Source organism: Grus americana, chromosome 1 (assembly GCF_028858705.1).
Source record: "Grus americana isolate bGruAme1 chromosome 1, bGruAme1.mat, whole genome shotgun sequence".
Lineage (NCBI taxonomy): Eukaryota > Metazoa > Chordata > Aves > Gruiformes > Gruidae > Grus > Grus americana.
In genome coordinates, this window is record NC_072852.1 from 219,062,443 (window position 1) to 219,082,598 (window position 20,156).

At 62.3% G+C, this 20,156-nt stretch overlaps 1 protein-coding gene across 7 annotated transcripts; it reads left to right on the forward strand.

The window, feature by feature from the left end:
- Nucleotides 1–234: 234 nt before the first annotated feature.
- On the forward strand, nucleotides 235–19,618 carry PGAP2 (post-GPI attachment to proteins 2). 7 transcript variants are annotated; one of them, XM_054840787.1, is made up of 7 exons: nucleotides 545–582; nucleotides 1,175–1,286; nucleotides 2,537–2,711; nucleotides 4,882–5,134; nucleotides 9,164–9,270; nucleotides 17,351–17,459; nucleotides 17,756–19,618. In XM_054840787.1, exons 3-7 carry the CDS (start codon nucleotides 2,547–2,549, stop codon nucleotides 17,884–17,886), a joined length of 765 nt encoding a protein of 254 aa, XP_054696762.1. In that variant the 5' UTR covers nucleotides 545–582; nucleotides 1,175–1,286; nucleotides 2,537–2,546; the 3' UTR covers nucleotides 17,887–19,618. The 7 variants fall into 7 exon arrangements, with proteins under 7 accessions (XP_054696738.1, XP_054696780.1, XP_054696771.1 ...); XM_054840763.1 differs by lacking the exons at nucleotides 545–582; nucleotides 1,175–1,286 and adding an exon at nucleotides 235–341; XM_054840805.1 differs by lacking the exon at nucleotides 1,175–1,286 and having other exon boundaries at nucleotides 428–582; nucleotides 9,164–9,258.
- The last annotated feature ends 538 nt before the right edge of the window (nucleotides 19,619–20,156 follow it).

The following is a 20,156-nucleotide window of genomic DNA, read 5'->3' on the forward strand; positions in this document are numbered from 1 at the left end:
CCCCGCGCGCCGGCCGCCTATTGGCTGCTGCTCTTTGAAAACGAGGCAGCTCCCCTTCCTCCCCCCGAGGAACAGCAAGTGCTTCTCGCTGATTGGGTGAAGCAGCGCTTTACGTCCGCCGCGCTCTGAGCGCAGATTGGTGTGACGCGCGGAGAGGGTGGGGCTAAGGCTTGCGGAAGGGTCCAGAACCCTGTACAGCAGCACCGCCCAACATCCGGGGCGTTGGGGGCGGGACTTTTCCCGACCGGTCCAATCCGAGATGGCTTAGACTCTTGCGTGTTGCGGCGCAGAGGGCGGGGCCGAGAACCTTAAAGGGACCGTGAGGAGGCGCGGGCGCTGAGGTGGTTTGGTCGGTGGGGGGCGTGTCCCGTCCCGTCCCGTCCCGTCCCGTCCCGTCCCGTCCCGTCCCGTCCCGTCCCGTCCCGTCCCGTCCCGTCCCGTCCCGTCCCGTCCCGCCCCCCCTGGAGCCGCAAGGCCCCGGGCGGGGGAGCGGGGTCGGCCCTGGCCTCAGCGGCAGGAAGGGGCGGGCGGCGGGAGGCGGGGCCGGGCCGGGCCATGGAGCGGCGCGGAGGGGGCTGAGCGGTGCGGGGCTGAAGGGGCTGCGGGGGGCGGTGGCGTGATGGGGGGGGCCGGGGGGGTGCCCGGGGGGCGATCGCAGCACTCCGAGGTTCTGGGGGGTCTCTGTGAGGGATGTGGGGTGCCCGGGGGGTCACGGTGCTGTGAGGTGTCCGGGGGGTCTGGGGGGGATGTGGGGTGCCCGGGGGGTGACAACGCTGTGAGATCCCCGGGGGAGTCTGGGGGGGGATGTGGGGTGCCAGGGGAGGGTCTTGGGGGGAGCCCGGGGGGTCTCTAGGCGCTGTGAGGTGCTGGGGGCAGGGCGGGCTGGGGGTCGTTCAGCGCCTGACACCAAAGATTTGGGGGTTTATTTGCCCAATTTGGGCAAGAGCCTCGTGAGAGGGGGACGGGGGCTGATCGGGGGATTCCCCTTTTGGGGATGGCTTCCCCCATGTGTCCCCCCCGCCCCCAGGCGCTGGCCTTGCTCTGGGGAAGCACGGCTGCCTCTGACAGCCCCGTCCTGGGGTCTCCTCGGGGCTGGGGGTTGGGGGGGGCGGCAGCCTGGGGAGCTGAGCCTGGGGGCCATGGGATCCTGCTCCACCTGCCCCCCTTACTGCAGCCCCCGGCCCCAAAGGGCTCCGCAGAACCACGCTAGAGCTGCCCTTTGGCTTTTGCTTTCACCCTGAAAATAAATATTCCCCCCACCGCAGCGACACAGCCCAGGCGAGGGGGTGAGCTGTGTTTTCCATAGCCCTGGGGTGCCGCAGCGCTGGCGGGGGTCCCTGCTCTGGGGGGGGGCTTCTGGTGCTGGAGGAGGGGGTGGCTGCGCTGCCCTGGGGCACCTGCCCAGAGTCCTGCCCTCGCCGGTAACCGGCTTCTGCAGGATTGTCTATAAATCGGATTTGTCCTGGAGCCCGAGCGGTGTGTGAGGTGAGGCAGGGATCCCTGGCTGCTCACTCGGAGCAGAACGTCACAGCCCCTCGTTTGGGCTCGGTGGCCCTTGTCCCCAGGCAGGGGGGAGCCTGGGGGAGGTCAGGGCCAGGCATGGCGGGAGGAGAGCTCGAAGGAAGGCTGTCATGATCGGAACTGATTTAACGTGGATTTGGCCCCCCCGGCGGTCTGAGGGCAGCTGGGCTGCGGCCCAGGGTGTGTGGGAAGGTTAAAGGATGAGCTGCTGTGGCTGAGGGCAAGTCCGCAGCCGGCGAGTGTGGGGACTGAGCTGGTGGAGAGCCCTGAGCTGGAGACGGGCTGCTGGGCTCGATAAACTGCTTGTCCTGGCTTGCCCAACCTGATGAGTAATGGCTTTATCGTTGTGCAAGGTGCAGGGCTTGTGAGGTCCTGATCCTGCAGCTGGAGTCTTGCCCGTAAAGGTGCTGAGTGCTCGGCTGGGACGGTGCTGGATGTGGGGCCGCGGAGTGAGGATGGTGCCGTGGGTGGTTGGAGATGCACTGGAGGAGCTGCAGCTCGTGGTAGCAGGCAGCAGGCAGCACCGGCGGGCAGCACACAGCAGGGCAGCATGCAGCGCCCTCGCTACGTCATCACTGTCCTGTGCGGCAGCTCTGAGCGCAGCCCGGGAACAGTCTGGATAGAGATGCCCTGAAAGAGCTCACATGCCTTTCCAGCCAGATGGGTCTCGTGGTCCAGAGCAGGGCACAGCCCCAGTGCGTCCCGCTGCCCGCACGTCCCGCTGCCCACACATCCTGCTGCCTGCTCCTCCCCGCTGCGTACGGGCTGCTGCTCTGACCCTGCTCCCTGATGCACATCTCGGGCTTCCTGCATCTCCAGCATGGTGCTTTTCGGCTGCCTGTCCTTGGTGCCGGCTGTAGGGCTGTGCGGCCGTTAACATGGGTGTGAGAGGCTGTCTCTGTCGTGGTTCCTCTGCCAGCCCTACGCATGCATCCCTGCCCGGGGCAGTTTGGGGCTGGATGTTGCAACAGGACAGAGGATCCCCACAAACGTTTGCTCATTTGTTTGTTTTCAGGTCCATCAAGATGTTACAGGTACCACTGCCCCTGGATCGAGATGGGATCTTATTCCGGCTCCGTTTTACCACGCTGGCCCTTGGGACTGTGTTTTGCCCACTCTTCGGTTTCCTTTTCTGTGTGATCTGGTCCCTGCTGTTCCATTTCCAGGAGACGACGGCGACCCACTGCGGGGTAAGCAGCTCTCACCAGCAAAGCGTCCTACAACGTCATGGCTGCTTGGCTGGGGCAGGCGGCGGGGTGGCAGGGATCCTCTCTTCTTCTGGGCTTTCCCACCAGATGTCTTATCCTGAACAAGCTGCTTTATTTTATTTATTGTACTTGTGATGCCTTGGGACTGGCAACTGAGGTTTTGGCTTTTTAAAAGGGACCTAGGGAAGTACAGACTGATCAGGCTGATGTCTGTACCGAGCACATTGGTGGGGATTATGATAAGGAATAAAACTGGGGAAGCTACAGATAAATATACTGTCTTGTGAGGAGTTAGCCCAGCTTTTATAAAAGGAATTGCTGCCCCTCAGATCTACTGGAGCTCTTCAGAGGAGTCACAAGCACCTGCCTGGGGAGCTCAGGTCGAGGGGGACCGCCTGGATTTCCAGAAGGGATGAGATCGGGTTCCTCCCCGGGGCTTTCAAGCAGCCGCGGCACAAGCCTGGATAAGCAGCTGGTTGCAAGCTGGGAACAAAGGGCAGGAGTAGGTGGTCAGTCTCACAGCAGCAGGAGAGGACCCCAGGGTTTTTTGGGGTCTGTGCTGTTCCTCGTGCCCACATGCAGTGGGGTGACAGAGGCTGATGGCGATGCCGAGGTCCCGGAGCAGGGAGGGCGAGGCAGGCTGCCGAGGGGGGTGACGGAGCAATGAAATGCCAGGGCAGTTTGATTTTGGAGAAGTGACGCACACATCCAGTGTGCGGTTCTGCCCCGTCCTCATGACACGGGGGCGTGGGGCAGGGCAGCAGGGGTGCCCAGAGGTGTCACACAGCTCCCGTTCCTGGCGTGGTGAGGTGAGGGCTCTTCAGCTGCACGTGGGAAGAGACGATGGGCTGAGGTCATGGTTTAACCCCAGCCGGCAGCTCAACTCCACGCAGCCACTTGCTCGCTCCCCCTCAGCGGGATGGGGGCCAGAATCAGAAGAGTGAAAGTGAGAAAACTCATGGGCTCAGATAAAGACAGTTTAACAGGTACAGCAAAAGCTGCGCATGCAAGCAAAGCAAGGCAAGGAATTCATTCCCCACATCCCATCGGCAGGCAGGTGTTCAGCCATCCCCAGGAAAGCAGGGCTCCATCACGCATAACAGTGACTTGGGAAGACAAACACCATCACTTCGAACATCCCCCCTTCCTCCTTCTTCCCCGGCTTTACATGCTGAGCATGACGTCATATGGTATGGAATATCCCTTTGGTCATTGGGGTCAGCTGTCCCGGCCATGTCCCCTCCAACTCCTTGTGCACCCCCAGCTACTCACTGGTGGGGTGAGGAGCAGAAAAGGCCTTGGCTCTGTGTAAGCACTGCTCAGCAGGAACAAAAACATCTTTATATTATCTGCACTGTCTCCAGCACGAATCCAAAGCAGAGCCCCATACCAGCTACCCCAGCCCAAAGCAGCTCACATGGAGAGGGCAGGCAGGGATCCACTGCTCCTCCTCTGCCCGTATGAGAAGCAGGGGACATTGCGTGGAGGTGGCAGGTTCTGCCTGAGGAACCAGCTCCTCTCGGGTGCCTCGAGAGGAGCCGATCTGGGGAATGCCTCTGCAGGGCACTGGGGATGCACAGTTCTGCGTGGGCTCCGGGGGAGACTGAGCAGGATGGAGGAAGAGCGGATTACCCGGTGCATGGCAACCGTGGCTGGCTCAGGAGGTCCCCGAGCTGTGAAACTCTGGAGGTCGGGAGTTTATTCTGGGGCTGTGTTGGTGGTTTTCCTGCTTTTACGTTCCTTCCTGAACACTGTCTTTGCCTGCTGTTGCTATCTGTTCTTTCCATTAGAGTTGGGTTGACAAAACCGCGCGCCCTTCTCTCCTCTCTCCCCAACCTTGGGGGCAGAGAACATGTGGGGGACCACGACTGAGTAAAGGGAAGGAATAAAAGTCAAAAGTATAAAGCTAAGACAGCCGAGCGGGACCCTGGGCAGGGCACCCAGTGCCTGGGGACTGTCCCAGCAGGGCTGGGGGCTGCGTGGTCCTGGGGGGTGAACCAGCGTTGCTGCCACATTACGTTCCCTGGCTTTTGAAATAGGAATAAACTTATTGAGAAAAAAGCAAACAGTTTGAGCATCGTGGAGAGCTGTAAGTATGACAATAGGACACACTCCCTATGCCTTTCCCCACGAGCTGCTGTCTCTCTCCCAGGTCCCCAACTACCTCCCCTCCATCAGTGCCGCTATCGGAGGCGAGACCCCCCAGCGTTACGTCTGGCGCCTCTGCATCGGCCTCCACTCGGCTCCCCGCTTCCTGGTGGCAATCGCCTACTGGAACCACTACCAGAGCTGTCACTGCTCGCACCCTCGCTACCTGCGCTTGTGCCACTTCAACCTGCTGCTCAACCTGCTCGAAAACTTCGCCCTTCTTATTCTGACGTACGTGTCCTCATCTGAAAACTATGGTAGGTGTCTCCTCCCACGCTCTATGCTGACCATCGTGCCCATGGTCTTGCTCGCGGCTGCCGAGGCTTTGCAGAGCTCTGCTTCATGCCAGTGCTTTGGAAGTAGGCAGGTTGGAGGGAGAAAACAGTAAAAATAAAGAAGTTCTATTAAAATTAGTATTTATAGAGGAAAGTTACACCCATAATGTGCGAATAGCCGTTGTCTTCCCAAAAGTCTTGGTTGCTGATAATTAACTGAAACCATGGGCTGAATTTTGGTGTCGAGCCTAGGATCAGACTTTAGCGCTTGGTTCCCACTTGTGTGCTGAGGTCGCGCTTAACGCGCCTTGCTGCAGCTGAGCAGAGGCAGGTTAGTGCTCGTGCCTGCAATCTGCTCTGCCTCCACCACGGAGCTTCGGCTTTGGCTCTGGGCTGGCTTCCCGCCCGCGCTCTGTTCCAGCTGCGTTCAATACCCTCCTACAAAATCGTCTGCGTAAAATTCCTGTGTTGACCTGAAAACCAAATCAGGATGTTTCAGGTTAAATCAGTGTGTGCAAAATACGGTCACGACAAGCTGGGCAATGTTCTTCTCCCACATGGTCTCATCTGCAATGAATTTAAGTGCCAGTGGCGATACCCAGCAGCTGCTTAATCCCGAGATCTGGAGGAGGCACTGGGGGTTGACTTGCGAGGACTCAAATCCACGAGCCAGCGAGGTGGTGCTGTTGCAGTGGAAACAAACCCAATTCTGGGACTTGTCAGGAGGAGAGTCGTGTGTCAGCCGTCCCTGTGCTCTGAGGGTGATGATGATGGATATTGTGGCTGACCACATTGGAGGATGTAGTCACAAAGTCTCGCAAAGAGAGGCAAAGAGGAAGAGAGGGTTTGGAGTGGTGCTGGGGAGGGGATGTTGGCAGAAGAGGGTTTGTCTCCTCACAGCACAGATGATGAGGTGGGGCAGGGATGCGGCTGGTTTTGTGCTGAGAGTATGTCCCTTCTTGTGATGGGTGAGGAGAACAAGCTCCCGAAAGGTGGAGGCAGTGGGGGTCGGGAAGCTTTATGAGCGCTTAGAGCAGCAAACCGGAAATGGGCTGTGGCCGCCGGAGCCCTCCAGGAAGGCTGGGAATGCGTCTGTGGGGTTGAGGGGTGCAGCCCCATGTGACACCAGGCTCCCTCCAGCCCGCTGCTGCCATCAGAGCCCAGTGTCGCACTGGAAGCATTAAGAAGAGTGGGTGCATGAAGAAGAGCGTGGCCAGGGAGAGCAGTGGATGTTGTATACCTTGACTTCACCCATGACCTGCACGATGGGACAGCAAGTTTGCTGACCATACAGAACTGGGAGGAGTGGCCAACACTCCAGGAGGCTGCGCTGCCATCTGGACAGGCTGGAGAGTTGGGTGGGGAGGAACCCAATGAAATTCAACAAGGGCAAGTGTAGGGTCCTGCACCCAGGGAGGAATAACCCCAGCACCAGTACAGGTTGGGGGTGACCTGCTGGGAAGCAGCGCTGCGGAGAAGGACCTGGGAGTGCTGGTGGACAAGCAGCTCTCCATGACCAGCAGCGTGCCCTCGTGGCCAAGAAGGCCAATGGTGTCCTGGGGTGCATGGAGAAGAGCGTGGCCGGTAGGTCAAGGGAGGTTCTCCTCCCCCTCTGCTCTGCTCTGCTCTGCCCTGGTGAGGCCACAGCTGGAGTTCTGTGTCCAGGTCTGGGCTCCCCAGTTCCAGACAGACAGGGAACTACTGGGGAGAGTCCAGCGGAGGGCTGCGAGGATGAGGAGGGGCCTGGAGCATCTCTGGTGTGAGGAAAGGCTGAGAGAGCTGGGGCTGGTTAGCTTGGAGAAGAGAAGCCTGAGAGGGGATCTGATCAACACTTATCAATATCTAAAGGGTGGGTGTCAAGAGGAAGGGGCCAGACTCTTCTCAGTGGTGCCCAGCGACAGGACAAGGGGCAACGGGCACCAACTGGAACACAGGAAGTTCCACCTGAGCACGAGGAAAAACTTCTTCCCTCTGCGGGTGACCGAGCCCTGGGACAGGCTGCCCAGAGAGGTTGTGGAGTCTCCTTCTCTGGAGAGATTCCAAACCCGCCTGGACGCCATCCTGTGCAACCTGCTCTGGGTGATCCTGCTTTGGCAGGGGGCTGGACTGGATGATCTCCAGAGGTCCCTGCCAACCCCACCAGTCCGTGGTTCTGTGAAGTGCAGAGCAGTGCAGGCGCTGCCCTGATTCCCTGTCAAAGTGGGTGTTTGGAGATGTTGCGTCTTGCACACCAGAACGGCAGGCTGTGCGGGAAAACCGGCTAACAAGTGTGTGAGCCGCAGCACCCTTCGGGCTGGTGAGCCAGCTGACAGCTCTCTGCACACACGCCTGACTTTCCCACTCACAGATGCTTCTGTCTTTCGCGGTGCAGCAGTCATTGCCTTTCTGCTCCCCTGCTCATCGCTCAGGAACCGTGCCCAGAGCAGTCCATGCTGGTGCCTGTCACTGTCACGTGGGCTGTCGGTCCGAGGCAGCTTCCCACCGTTTGGGTGCTCACTGGCTTCCACCGGGCCTTCACCAGTAAATCAGGTGGCTTCAGGGCTGCGGTGTCATGAACAGAGTCCCAGGACCTCCCCAGCCTTCAGGGTGAGGATGGAGATCCACAGTGGAGCCCAGTGACCTGGGATGGCTGGATGTGAACCTCCAGCTGATGGAGGTCCGTGGTCTGGGGGATGTTCCTGTCCAGCTCACCTCCTCGTCTCCTGCCAGCACTCCCTGTCCCCCACAGCGAGTCACCCCGTCATCACCCACCTGCCTCTGCCGCTGTCCCCAGCTGCCCCGCCATGGCAGGGGACTGCAAACCAACCTGCAGTTCTCCAACCCGCCAGGACTGGGAGCATGCCCTTAGAAATTCAGATGCTCTTTTGGGTTTTGGATACCTCGAAGTGCATTGTCACCCAAATGGCTCTGCCTGAGCCTCCTTTCGCAGCTGACAGCTCTGCCCAGCTTGTGCAGAGCTTTGCGAGGAGGAGACTGAAGTGCGGTAGAGCGGCTGGGCAAAAGCCACGCCGAGAGCTGAGGCTAACCCAGTTTTCTCAGATTCCTTATTACAGGCTAATCTCAGGTTTGTGGGGAAAGTTTCAGACCTTAGCTGCCCTGCTGAGATGAGAACGGGCTCGAGTTAATCTTCTCTGCAGGACATGGCTCACATCTTCTCCTCTAACAGCTGCCTTTACCATCTCTCCTCACATGGTTTCCCTTCCCCTGGCATCGAGAGGGGAAGCAGGGAAGATCATTTCTTACGTTCAGGTGGTTGGGAATTCAGCCTGTGGTTCAGTTCCTGGAGAAGAGGCTGGGAAACTCTTTTAAATAGAAGGACTCATTTGAAGATAACCACCTGAAGTTGCTCGGGCTTTGTGTGTGGTGCTGGGGTTTGGTGAGCTGCTCTGGCTCAGTGCTGCATTTCCAGCCTGACCCTAAATCTGTGCTAGTTCAGTGAGACGTGAGGCGGCCTCGGTGCTGGTGATGAGGCTAATGACAACTGCTAATTGCCAGGTAGGTAATGCAGGAGGCCAGAAGATGGCCCTTTCTGGATCTTGGACTGGCTCACTGCAAACCACCCTCTGTGCCTCAGTTTCCCCATCCCTAGAACAATAGTGGTGATGCTGAGCTGCTCTTGAGGTTTATAGCCGTGTGAAGCAGTGGAGGCTCAGACCAGGTGCCAGAGCACAGAAACACCCTCCTGGCACCTTTGGGATAAGTCTTCCAGCGACTCACATCCCCCTCCAGCCCCAGGCTTACAGGGGGCTGCATGGCACGCATGAGCAGCTTTGTCATTAAATCCCCCTTCCCCTCCTCTGTGTGGGCATGGGGGGTGCAGAGCCATGCTGTGCCTGTCGCCTGCAATGACCCTGGTCCCTGGACCACTGCTCGTGCATCTCCTGGGTGCTGGGACTCCCGGCAGGACGGCATCCTGCAGAAAGCAGTCCTTCACCCTCCCAAAGCCTGCCCCACGTTCCCCTGTGCTCTTGGCTCAGATCTAACAGGAAACCTGTTGTCTTGTTGATTCAGCAATCCATGAAAATGCCTTCATCGTCTTTATCACGTCGGCTCTGGGCCACATGCTCCTGACGTGCATCCTCTGGAGAATGACTAAGAAACACACAGTAAGTCCCGAGGTACAGAAACTTTCCTTTCTTGTCTCCGTGCGGTGCTGGGTGCTGGGGAGGGGGCTCTTGGCCGGTGGTGGAGGGCTTTGGCTGTCGCTCGCTTGTGAAACAGCCGTAACCGGGTGCTAAAGAAGTTACCACCACCAGGTGAAACGGGGAAACGTGGTCACCAAAATTCATGGTTTATCAAAACAAAGTGGGGAGGAATCTTTTAATTTCCTATTTTCTGGTTTACACTTAGACCTGACATTTGAAAACTGCCCCGTTAGTGTCCCCAAGGGTCGGGTGTGCTGACCCCTTCTCCTTGCCTGAGGATGCCTGCTTCTGAGCTGAAATCGGCTTCTTTGTGCTGGGAACTGGGAACCCGCTGGTCCTGCAAACTGGGCAGAGCTGCCGGCAGTGGGCAGCAGGCGTTGTGTTACCCCTTTCCTCTGGGAATGGCTGCGCTGAGCAGGCTGGCTCTGGGGTTTGTTCTCTGTGAGGGGCTGGCAGGCTCAGGGGCTCGCCGGTCGTGCAGCCGGTCAGGCGGAGGATCCAGCCAGGGGCTTCTGGCTCCATCGCCAGCATGCAGCTTTGGTGCCACCATGCTGGGTTGTGGCGGGAGTGCTGGACGGTGGGTGCTGGCACAGCCACGGGCGGGCAGGGCAGGGCAGCACCTTCAGCTTTGAAACTCTGTATGGGAAAGCCGCTTCTGCGTGTGTGCCTCTTGTCCACAGCTTTGCCTGGCTCTGTGGGCTCCCTGGACCTCTCTGTCTGTTTTTCCTCGGGGATGAGTCTCACCCAGCTGATCCCCAGTCCAACCCATGCAGTCCCAAGTACTAAATGGGGAAGGGTCCCCAGGGCTCCCTGGACTGTGTTGCCTCAGGAAGGTGATGGCTTTGCAAAACAGAGACCTTCAGGGGAAGGTGTCAGAGGTGCGTGCCCTTATCCCCGGGGCCGGGAAGCTGGTGAGGGCTGGGAGCGAGTCTCCGCGAAGGGACTGCACCTTTGCAGACTGTAGCATTGCAGCAAGCCCGTGAGTTTTGTCTGCAGCATGTTAGCAGCGGAGCCTGCTGTCAGCTCATGGGAGCAAAAAACCAGATGCTGCTGTGAGCTGGGCACGGTGGCTGTTGCCTGGGCTGAGCTCTGAGCTGGTGGTGGGTATACATCGTGGTGTATGACAGACTGCAGGCAGAGCTCTGGTGTGACACGTGCCTGACCCATCACCGCATCAGAGCTGGAGGATCGGGTCAGGGAGGTGAGCAGCCTGCCTCTAAACGTCTGGCTTTTCTCTGCTGGTAGTTCGTGTGGGTTTCTCCCAAGTTCATGTTAGGGAACACCATGAGCAAAGTCCTGCTGGCGATGTTTTGACCCGGTGCAGCCTGCCTGCAGGCTGCCCTCCTCTGCCATGTCACCCGCCAGGGCTGGTTCCTTACCTGCTCCCGAGGAGCAGAGGAAGGCAGGCGGGAGGTGCTGGAGGTGCTGGCATGGCTGTCCAGAGCCCGTCCCGTGTGTCTGCACATCCACAGCTGGTCCACGAAGCTGCTGTGGGATGGTGGCCTTGCTGGGGCTCTACTGGGGGAGCAGCCTGCACCTACGAAACCTACGGGCTCGGTGTCACTGGGTGCTGTCACCTGGGCTCTCATGCACCCGCTGCTGCTGGAGCAGCCTGCGCACCTCCTGCTTTGGTGCTGCTGGGCGGCTTGTTTTGGGCATGGGATGAGGGGCACAGCAAACCTGTCCCCCCCATCCTGCAGGACTCGCTCGGACTGGGGGCTGCTGCCAAGCTGCAGCGTCTACAGCCGTGTGCTGCAGTGGGCAAGGTGGCAGCTTGTCCCCGTTACCATCTCCCCGATGCTGCAGGGCTCAAGCTGTGCTGGGGCGTTCCTGTGTCCTGGTGCACTGCCCCAGTCCAGCAAAGGAGCATTTCCCCCCTCTGAGGACGTGTCGACCACGGCACATCCCTGGGTGGAAGTGCAGCAGGGCATGGGGATGCCCTGGCACAGTGCCGCCACCCGGCATGGCTTCCTCCTCCCATCTTGGAAAGGCCCTGCTGATGGAGGGGAACTACCTGCAGGGGTGCACGGCCCCCCCAAAGCTGGGTGTCTCCCTGCAGAGAGAGGACCCCTTTGGGGCCAGCCCTGACCTGCAGCTGGGGCTCGTCTGCCCCTGCCAGGGCCTGCGGTGTCCCCGGCACCAGCTCCCTGCGGGGCCGCGTGTCGGCAGATGGAGCTGTCGCCCGGGGAGCGAGGGTGGCGGGTGACTTCCTCCGAAAAGGAAAGCACTGTGTGATGGCGGGGCGGCTGTCAGACTGGATGTGTCTGTATGACACGGGCCGAGGGCTCGACATGCCGCTGGGCGTGCAGCCATGGGTGATGTCCTTTGATAAGCGGGCAGTCCCCTTATCGTCACTCTGCTAATCTGAATTGTCGCTCCATCGGTGTCCTGTGATGTGCGACTTGGGCTCCTGCTGTGGATCGCTCCCACGGGGCCATGGATCCTCTGGGCTGGGCAGGGTCTCCTGGGGCTTATCCTGCTGTTGGTGTTCCGCTTCCCGGGGCTCTGGGCTTCTGCACCGCCGCTGGGTGCTCAGCTTGGCAGGGGAGGGGTGGCGGGGCCGCATGAGGCCGTGGTGAGCACGGTGCCGCCGCCACATCCTCCTCGCTCGGAGCCGAGCCGTGTGGCTGGCGGGAACTGCCGCCTCAGCAGGAGCAACCAGGCAGCGTCTGCTGAGCTGGCCAAGCCAGAGGCTCGTGGGGCTGTTTAGTGATCTCCTCTTGCAGGTCACGGCATCTCGGGGCCGGATTCGGGTTCCCTTGGTGTCAGTTGTGGCAGCTTTTTGTTTGCCTTTGCTAACCCCAGCCCTGGAGCTGGTGGGAGGGGACAGGCGAGGGGGGATGACTCCGGTCCTGTGGTGTCCCGTCCTTACCCGCTCTTTAGCAGAGGGTACCGGAGCAGATGAAGGCACCAAGGGTCCCCTGAGGGATTTGGGTTCTCCAGGGCCAAACTTGGGACCGTTTATGGGACAAACCCCACACGAGGAGCTGAAAAGCTGGACCAAGCCTTCCTCCTGCTCGGTCTGGAGGAGGGAGCAGGGGGTCTGTGCGCAGCCCCCGTGGGGAGCCGAGCCGGCCTGGAGAGGCAGGATGGGGCCACAGGGCCCTTCTCAGGCCCCGTGTCTGGCATCGCTGCCGGAGGGGGCAAAACTCCCCAGGTTTGCTGGAGTTGCCGGAGTTTCAGCACGTGAGTGACAGGAATTGGTCTTGCAAAAGCCTTGCGTTTGTCGGAGTTTGTGTTGCAACTGCCTTTCTGCAAGGGCAGGAAGGTGCTGAGGAACTTGTTTGTAATGGGGAAGTACAGTCAGTTTCCAGTTGCAAGGTGGCAAATAGTGAGAGAAAGGAAAATAAGGCTCTGTAGGAGGGAAGAAAAGAGAAAGCAGGCTGAGAGGAGAAGGGGAAGGGGCAAAGCAGAGGAGAGCTCAGGGCAGAAAGGGAAATGGAGCCAGAGAGCCTCCCACTATGGACCGATCACAGCCGGCTAGAAGCAGCACACCCAGTCCTTGCTGCTTTGCTGTGGCTGGCATGGCATCGCCCTCCCTTGGCTGGCGTCTCTGCGCTCACCCTCTGCTCCTGGCCGGCCGCACACCCTTTAAACCCCTCCTTCCACAGCTGGCTCTGCCACAGTGAAGATGATGAGCAGTGCAGCAGAGCAGAGCAGTTTCACTTCTTGTTTGCAAACACATTTCCCCCTGCCCCAGCGGCTGGTGTCACTAGCGGCTGTGTTTCGGCCGGGACACACGCATGCATGCGTGCGGCAGGCTCCGGGCTGGCTGCTTCAGGCCCATCGGTGGAGCCAGGACCCAGGTCCTGCTGTGCTGCCGGCGCTGGGGCGAAGGCAGAGGTGCTGCTCGGGTGCAAACCCCCGCTGCCTGAGCATGGGGGGGGCTGACACCCTACTCGCTCCGCTGCCGCTCCTGTCCCCCTCGGCGCTGGTTAAGCCATTTCTGCTCGCGCTGCCGGAGCAGGACAGCTGAGCTGAGTTTCCAGCTGCTGCTGGAGCCGTGCGGAGGGGACCGCAATCGCAGCCGGTGAACACGCGTGGTTTCAGCCCGACTCCTCGGTAGCACCGTCGCCTAGCCAGCAGCCATGGGGGTGGTAGCGGTAGGTCACACAAGCCCTCTATAAATATCCCAGCGCTAAGCTCTCGGTGCTGGGGCAGTTTGTCTTTGGGTTCACTGCAGGGGAGCAGAAAGGCTCGAGGGGGAGCTGGGACAGGAGTGCAGTGCGTAGCCTTGAGCAGACCCAGTGCTTGAGAGGTCCCGGGAGAGCACAGCTATTGCATTTTGAATTAGCGCAGTTTGCCATCCCATTCCCTGTCCCCATCAGGAACTGGGCTGGGAACTCCGCAGGGTTCCTCTTCTTCCTCTCCAGAGGCAGGGGAAGAAGCAGGAGGCTCTGTGCCTCCTTGCTGGTGTTTCGTACCAGCACCCATCCTTCAGCCCTTGGAGCCCGGGTTTAGGGGGCTGGGGGCTCCCCGAGGACAGGGGAAGGAGACACTGGGTGCCTTCCGCAGGCTTGGAGCTGCATGGGGCAGCGTCCCGGGCTGTCCCTGCTGGGCTGCATTGGTACGGCCAGTCTCTTCATCATCTGGCCTCCTGCTCCTGACTCACCTTTGTGTGCTCGGGGAATGTGCCTCAGCTCAAAGCCTGTGAGCTGCTGGACTAAATATAATTTGCCTGTGGTTTTCTGGGCCAGACACGCATCCAGCTATGGGCTGGTGGGGGGGGTCGGGTGTGAGACTGGAGTAGCTTGAACGGGACACTGGGTGCCCCAGTCCGTCTTGCCAGGAGGAAATTGTGAAGCCGGGGTTGGCAGCTGAGCATTGCCAGCTGCAGCTGTGCCAGCCCAGCAAGGGCCCGGGGGGAGCCCGAAGCCGGCCGAGCTTGGAGCACCCTGTCCCTGGGTGGCCACTGCCTGCTGCCTGTGGCAGGCATGGGAGTGCCCCGGCGGCATCCCTCTGCCCCGGCGGCATCCCTCTGCCCCGGCTTTGCAGGGGAGCAGGTTCTGTACCGCACCACCCTGGGTTAGGCTTAGAGTCAGGGTTAGGCTTAGGGTCAGGGTCATATTTAGGGTGAGGGTTCTTCCTTCCTGGGGAAGGAGCAGTGCACCCCGGGGCTCGCAGCGTGGCACCCTGACCCTGGGGGGTGGAGGGGTGCCCTCTGTGCTCCCCACTGCTTCTCCCTGCACGGGAGTCGTGGGCTGGGCCAGCCTGAGCAGGGATCATAGAGGTGAGCGGATAATTAGGCATTAATCCCTAATGCCAGGGCACCTCCGGCTCAGCCCAGTGCCCCGGGGGATTACGCCTGCAGGGTGCTGGCTGCCAGCAGCAGGTCCCCAGAGGTGCACAGGGGCTCTGGCAGGCAGCACGTACCGTGACACATGCCCACGTTGCTGACTAGAGGTTTCTCAGCCACCGCTGGCTTGAAGTCTGGCACCGTTTGCTGCTCCTCAGGGAAGGTCCCTGCAGCAGCGTGGGCAGCGCGGGCAGGATGCAGGCAGGATGCCCAGCCGCAGCAGAGGGGGGCACGGGGACTGCGTGGGATGTGGGAGCTGGAGCATTACCCCCTGCCCTGGTGCAGGAGGAGGAGGAGGCAGGAACCCACCTGCCTGCGCTTCAGACAGCGTGGCGGGAGCTCCGGTAGCTGCTGGTGCCCGATGGAGGTGAGCTGCCTGTCTGCTCGCCAGCGTGCGCTGTGCCCACCGTCCCGCTCGTGGCTCAGGCAGTGCCAGTCACTGTCACCACTTCCCACGGCCCGGCTTTGCTGGGGTCCCCCCCACAGCCCCTCGCGGTGCTCCCTGGGCACGTCCCGGGAGGTTCGGCTGCCTTCGGCTGCCGGCTCACTGGGAGCCCCTTGCGAGGAATCCGGGGGTGCCTTAAATCCACTGCAAGACGTGGATTCGGGGGTCGTGCAGCGTGATGCAGTGCCGTGCCGTGTGGTGAGGTGCTGTGTGATACGGTACAGTGGCGCGGTGCAGCACGGTGCGGCTCGGAGCACACCGCAGTGCCGTGTGATGCAGTGCAGCATCCCAGGGTGCAGCGTGGTGCAGCGCCACGAGGTGCGGCACGATGCAATGCAGTGCCACGCAGCGCGGCGTGGTGCCATATGACACGGTGCGGTGCAGCGCTGTGCAGTGCGGCACGGTGCGATGCAGCGCAGGGGAGCACAGCAGGTTGCTGCCGCTCACCTTGCTGCGACGAGCGGGGATTCTGCTGCCGCTTCATAGTGCAACTGTTTCCGCTGCTGTGGGATCTCGATGAAAACAAGGGCTGTTTTGTGACCCGCTTTTCCGTTGTGAAACTACATAACGCCTTAGTCCTGGCAGCTCATTGTTATTTAACTCCCAGGTTGGCACCGCCACTCACCCCACCCCGCGCCGCTGGCCCTGCACCCTCACGGCCGAGCATCAGTTGCCTCCTGCTTCCTGGTGGGCAGGCGGGCAGGGCTGCGGGCAGGGCTGCCTGCTCCTGCCTGCAGGAAGCCCTGCTCCAGAGGGTCCTGGGACCCGCTGGGGAGAGGGACCCTCATCAGCGTGGGGACCTGCCTGGGCCCCACGGGGCAGAGATGGCAGCGTCCCCGCGTCCCCAGATGGCAAAGACGACTGCGAGGCCGTCCTTCCTCTCTGGGTTTTCCTCCCTGTCATGACCTGTTTGCGCTCGCAGGGTGGCTGGCTGAGCCTGCCGGCACGCTTTCCGGGGAGTAATGGAAAGTGTGATGGGGCAATTTAAATTTTCCTTATTCTCAGCAGTCCCTGAAAATGGAGTTTTTGTCTCACGTGAAATATCAGACGAGGGGGAAATTCCCCTCCCACCCAGAAACGGGAATAACAGCTCGTGTCTGGGCCGTCTGTGGCATCCCCAGCCCCCTTGTTTGGCGCCGACCGCCTCCTCTCCAGCCCCCCCGCCCCAGGGCTCGGCGCGTTGGCCGCCCTGCGCTGCCATGGGGATGCCGGGGTCTCCCCTGCATCCTCCTCTGTGTCCGGCCACGGTTTGAGGTTCCTCTGCCCCGGGGGCTCCCTGCTCACCCCAGGGCTTTAGGTTTCTTTATCCATGATGCTCAGTGTGATGGGAGAAAGAGAGGAGGGGGGCTGGAGCCAGTACCCACGCAGCCCCACAGCTCCCAGGGGGGGTCACTGCACCCGCAGCCCGAGGCTGTGCGTGGCTGGGGGGCCATTGGCAGCAGCGCCCTGTGCTCTGCTCCCACCCATTGCGCTGTCAGAGGTGGTGCTGGGGGCAGGATGGGGCCCCTCCGGTGCCAGAGTGGCTTGTGCGACGTCTCCGGCACAGCGCCCGCCCCAGCTGCCACCCCTTCATGTGGTTTCCTCCTCCCCCGGCACAGTTGCGAGCGAGGGGGTGCAGCGCCGGCTGCCACCGCCTGCACACGCCGGTGAATTCCCCGCGCCGGGGCGGTTGGGCAGCGCCCGAGGGAGCCAGGGCCACCTGCAGCCACCCCGTCCGCAGCCAGAGGATGTATTGTCTGGTAGAGCCATTGGCCCGTCGTCGGGGAGCTGTGAGGGCCCCGTGTGCCATGTGCATCCCAGCACTGCTGCAGGCGGCCGGCTGCTCCTGCCTCTGGGGTTGCCCGCGTTTGCCGGGGGCCGCGTGGTTTGTTGGTGTCAGATGGTGCCGGAGGCCCCCACGGCTCCCATCGCCCCTCACTCGGCTGCGGCAGCGAGTCCCGGGTGGGATCTGGAGGCATGCTGCAGCCTGCCCTGGGGGCAGCAGCTCCGGTTATCTCCACGTAGGAGCGATCCCCCACGTGCCCCCAAGTCACAGCCCTGCCAAAGCAGCCGGTGCGGCCTGTGGTCCTTACCCAGGTGGCTGTGCCCAAGGAGCTGGGGTGCAGAGGGGCTCCCGGTGCCTGCCTGTGCACCCGGGGCTGCGGTGGGGCCAGGGCAGAGCTTCCCTGGGGACAGGGGTGACTGATTCGGCATCTCCAGCGTCCGCAGGGTCGAGGGCTGAACCCCTCGCGGCCTCAGTGGGTGCCTGCTGCGCTGGGCGGGAGGGATGGGGCAGGCACTGGGGCTGTGACCCAGCTCTCGGCCTCTTCCAGGAGCGCAAGTCGTACAAGTGGAAGCAGCTGCTGTTCTTCTTCACCTTCATCACGTTCGCGTTTGCCGTGTGTGTCTACTTCCACCACAACTGGTACTGCGGCCCCGGAGGTAAGGGGGCCGGGGCAGGGCTGCCGTCCCCCTGCGGCTCAGCCATGCCTGGGGGGGATGTGCATGGGGAAGGGGCTGGGGGGTGCCTTGTCTGCCAAACCTCGGTCAGGGGCCAGGAGAACTCCCCCAGGAGGGATGGCACCTGGCTGCCCTTCTCCTCCCACCCGGGTTGAAGCAGGGATGAGCCCCACGTGCCCCGTGCCCTGCCGCCCCAGGGAGGTGCCCCAGGAGATGCCCCGGCTCCTGGTGCAGATCTGGCTGCAGGTTCCCCTCACCTGCTGTGTTTCCTCCCCCAGTGTACACCATCTTCGCTTTCTTGGAGTACCTGGTCGTCCTCTCCAACATGGCCTTCCACATGACTGCCTTCTGGGACTTCGGCAACAAGGAGCTGGTGGTGAGCTCGCTGCTGGAGGACAAGCACTTCTAGCCCGCCTTGTGCCGCAGCATTCCACGTGCTGTCCTGGGGTCCCGGGCCCCGCACGTGTCTGTGCGTGGTGTCTGGCTGCGCCTGGAGCTCTCTTACAGGGTGCTGGGGGCTCTTGCTGGGGACCCTGGAGGCCAGTACCCCCTGCCCTGGCTCTCCGCCGGCTACCAGGATGGGCAGGAGGACGGGGAGGGGGGCAGGTACCTGCTGCCTCTTTCTTTGGAGGATGCTCCGGGCAGAGCAGAATTCTGCTCCCAGCACTGGGGCACGGGGGGGACCAGCCTTGCCCTGCCCCTGCTTTGCCTGGGGGGTCTCACAGTTCCTCCTGCAGACTGGGGGTCCTCGGTCAAGGTCCTCAGGAAGGGCTGGTGGCCTTTCAGGCCTCAGGAGAAGGAGCACTTGCTGCCCCTGCGTGTCTCTGGTTGCACCCCCAAAGCAGAGCAGCCCGCAGCCTTGACTCCTTGGGAAGCCTTTGCTGTGGGGCAGGGGCCGGGGCAGAGCCAGGCCCACCCTGCGGCGCTGGGGCTGGGGCCAGGCTCCTCCTGAGCCCAGGCTGAGCACGGGAGCTGCGGCCGGGGGCTGGCCCTGGGCACTGCTCTCCTGTCTGGGGCTGGGGCAGGGTCCCGGCCCGTCCGTGCCTGTGCTGCCGGGAGGGGAGCGTCTTCGAAGGTGCCGGCCCGTGCACAGACCACACAGGAGCAAGGCAGGAGAGCAGGGGTGCATGGGGCATGGCAGATGCCAAGAGCGTCCACTCTCCTGCTCTGCCTTTCCCAGAAGCCCCTCCAGCAAGCGAAGGTGCTCACAGGGGTGCTGCGCCCCAGTTCCAGCCCAGTTTGCGGGGGAAGGACCAGGGGGCTGGTGCTGGAGGTCCCTGCTCTGATGTCCCCATGGCTTCCCCTGTGCCATCGGGCTTGAGCTGGGAACTGCTGGGGTTCAGTGCTGCTGCTGTCGCCTTGGGAGGAGGGTGCTGGTGGTGACCCCCATCTATAGGCTCTGGCTGCCGGGGTGCAGGGGCTGGCATGGCAGCAGTGTGGGGGGCTGCCTGGGGTGCGGGGGCTGGCATGGCAGCAGTGCCATCAGGGTGGGAGCTGGGTGCTGGCAGCGTCTCCAGGCTCCTCCGCTCCTCCCGGTGCACAGCGCTGGTGGGAGGGGGCTGCTGCTGCTGTTGCTGCTCTGGCATGGAGGGGCCATGGCCCTGGAGGGCTCAGCCACATCCTGCACTGGGAGGCACTGGGGAGCCGGTGCTGTGCTCGGAGAGGTCGCACAGGGCTCGCTCCTGGGGGCTCTCTGGGCAGGGGTTGCAGGCAGCGGGAGAGGGCTGAGCCTGTCAGCACCAGGAGCTCTCTTGAATTTGGGGAGCTCAGTGCTTGCCCGGGCTCACGGGCCACGCTCGGCTGTGAAGGACCAACATGGGTCCCTGCAACTGCCCTTCACGTGAACGCAGCCACCACCAGCGGTCCCCTGGGACGTCCCAGCCTCGTCCCTGCACTGCCGGGGCTTGGGCAGAGCCTCCTCCAGCGGGAGCTGCGGCGCCCTGGCCGGTGGCCCTGGCTGAGCCGGGGCCGGGCTGGCCTTGGAGCGGGTCCATCCGTGTGCGTGTCCATCTGTGAGTGTCCCCACCACGCCGCGCCGGGCTCCATCCATCCCCCCTGCCTGCATGTGTGTGGTGTGCTGCGCCCCGGCAGCGTCTGCGCCTTGGTTTGAGGTTGAAATAAAGCACTGAGTATTTTTGTGAGCTCTCGGCAAACTTGATGCCACTTCCACCCAGCCCGGCCAGGGCACGGCCCCGGCATGGCCGGCAGGTCCCATCCCTTCCTGGGACTCCGGGCCAGGGTGGGGTCTGGGCTGGGGTGCAGGATGCAGACCCCGGGTGCTGGGGTGTGGGCTCTGGATCCTGGGTGCTGGAGCTGGGGTGGAGGATGCAGATCCCTGGGGCTGCGGTGCAGGACATAGACCCTGGGTGCTGGGGCTTGGGGGGTGGGACACGAGCCCCGGGTGCTGGGGTGGGGGACGTGGACCCCGTGTGCTGGGAGCCGGCCAGGGAGCCGGGCTGGAGGTGCAGTGCTCCCGGGCTGAGTCCACCCCACAGCTGGTGGCTCCGCTCCCCACCCAGCCCCCGGGGGCTGCTGACTTGGCTGCGGAGGCTGCGGAGGCTGCGGAGGCTGCGGGGCCGGGGGCCAGCACAGCCTGGGGGAGCAGAGCCCAAGGCCAGGAGGGACGGGGTGGGCATTGCTGGGGTACGGGGCAGGGTGCTGGGGCTGAGCAAGGGCGGG

What these genes read in the sequence shown, in the direction of transcription:
- PGAP2 (XM_054840763.1), top strand. Translation starts at nt 2,547, where the DNA reads ATGTTACAGGTACCACTGCCCCTGGATCGAGATGGGATCTTATTCCGG. An exon ending in CGACGGCGACCCACTGCGGG is followed by an intron (nt 2,712 to 4,881) that starts GTAAGCAGCTCT and finishes TCTCTCTCCCAG; the next exon opens with GTCCCCAACTACCTCCCCTC. An exon ending in GTCCTCATCTGAAAACTATG is followed by an intron (nt 5,135 to 9,163) that starts GTAGGTGTCTCC and finishes TTGTTGATTCAG; the next exon opens with CAATCCATGAAAATGCCTTC.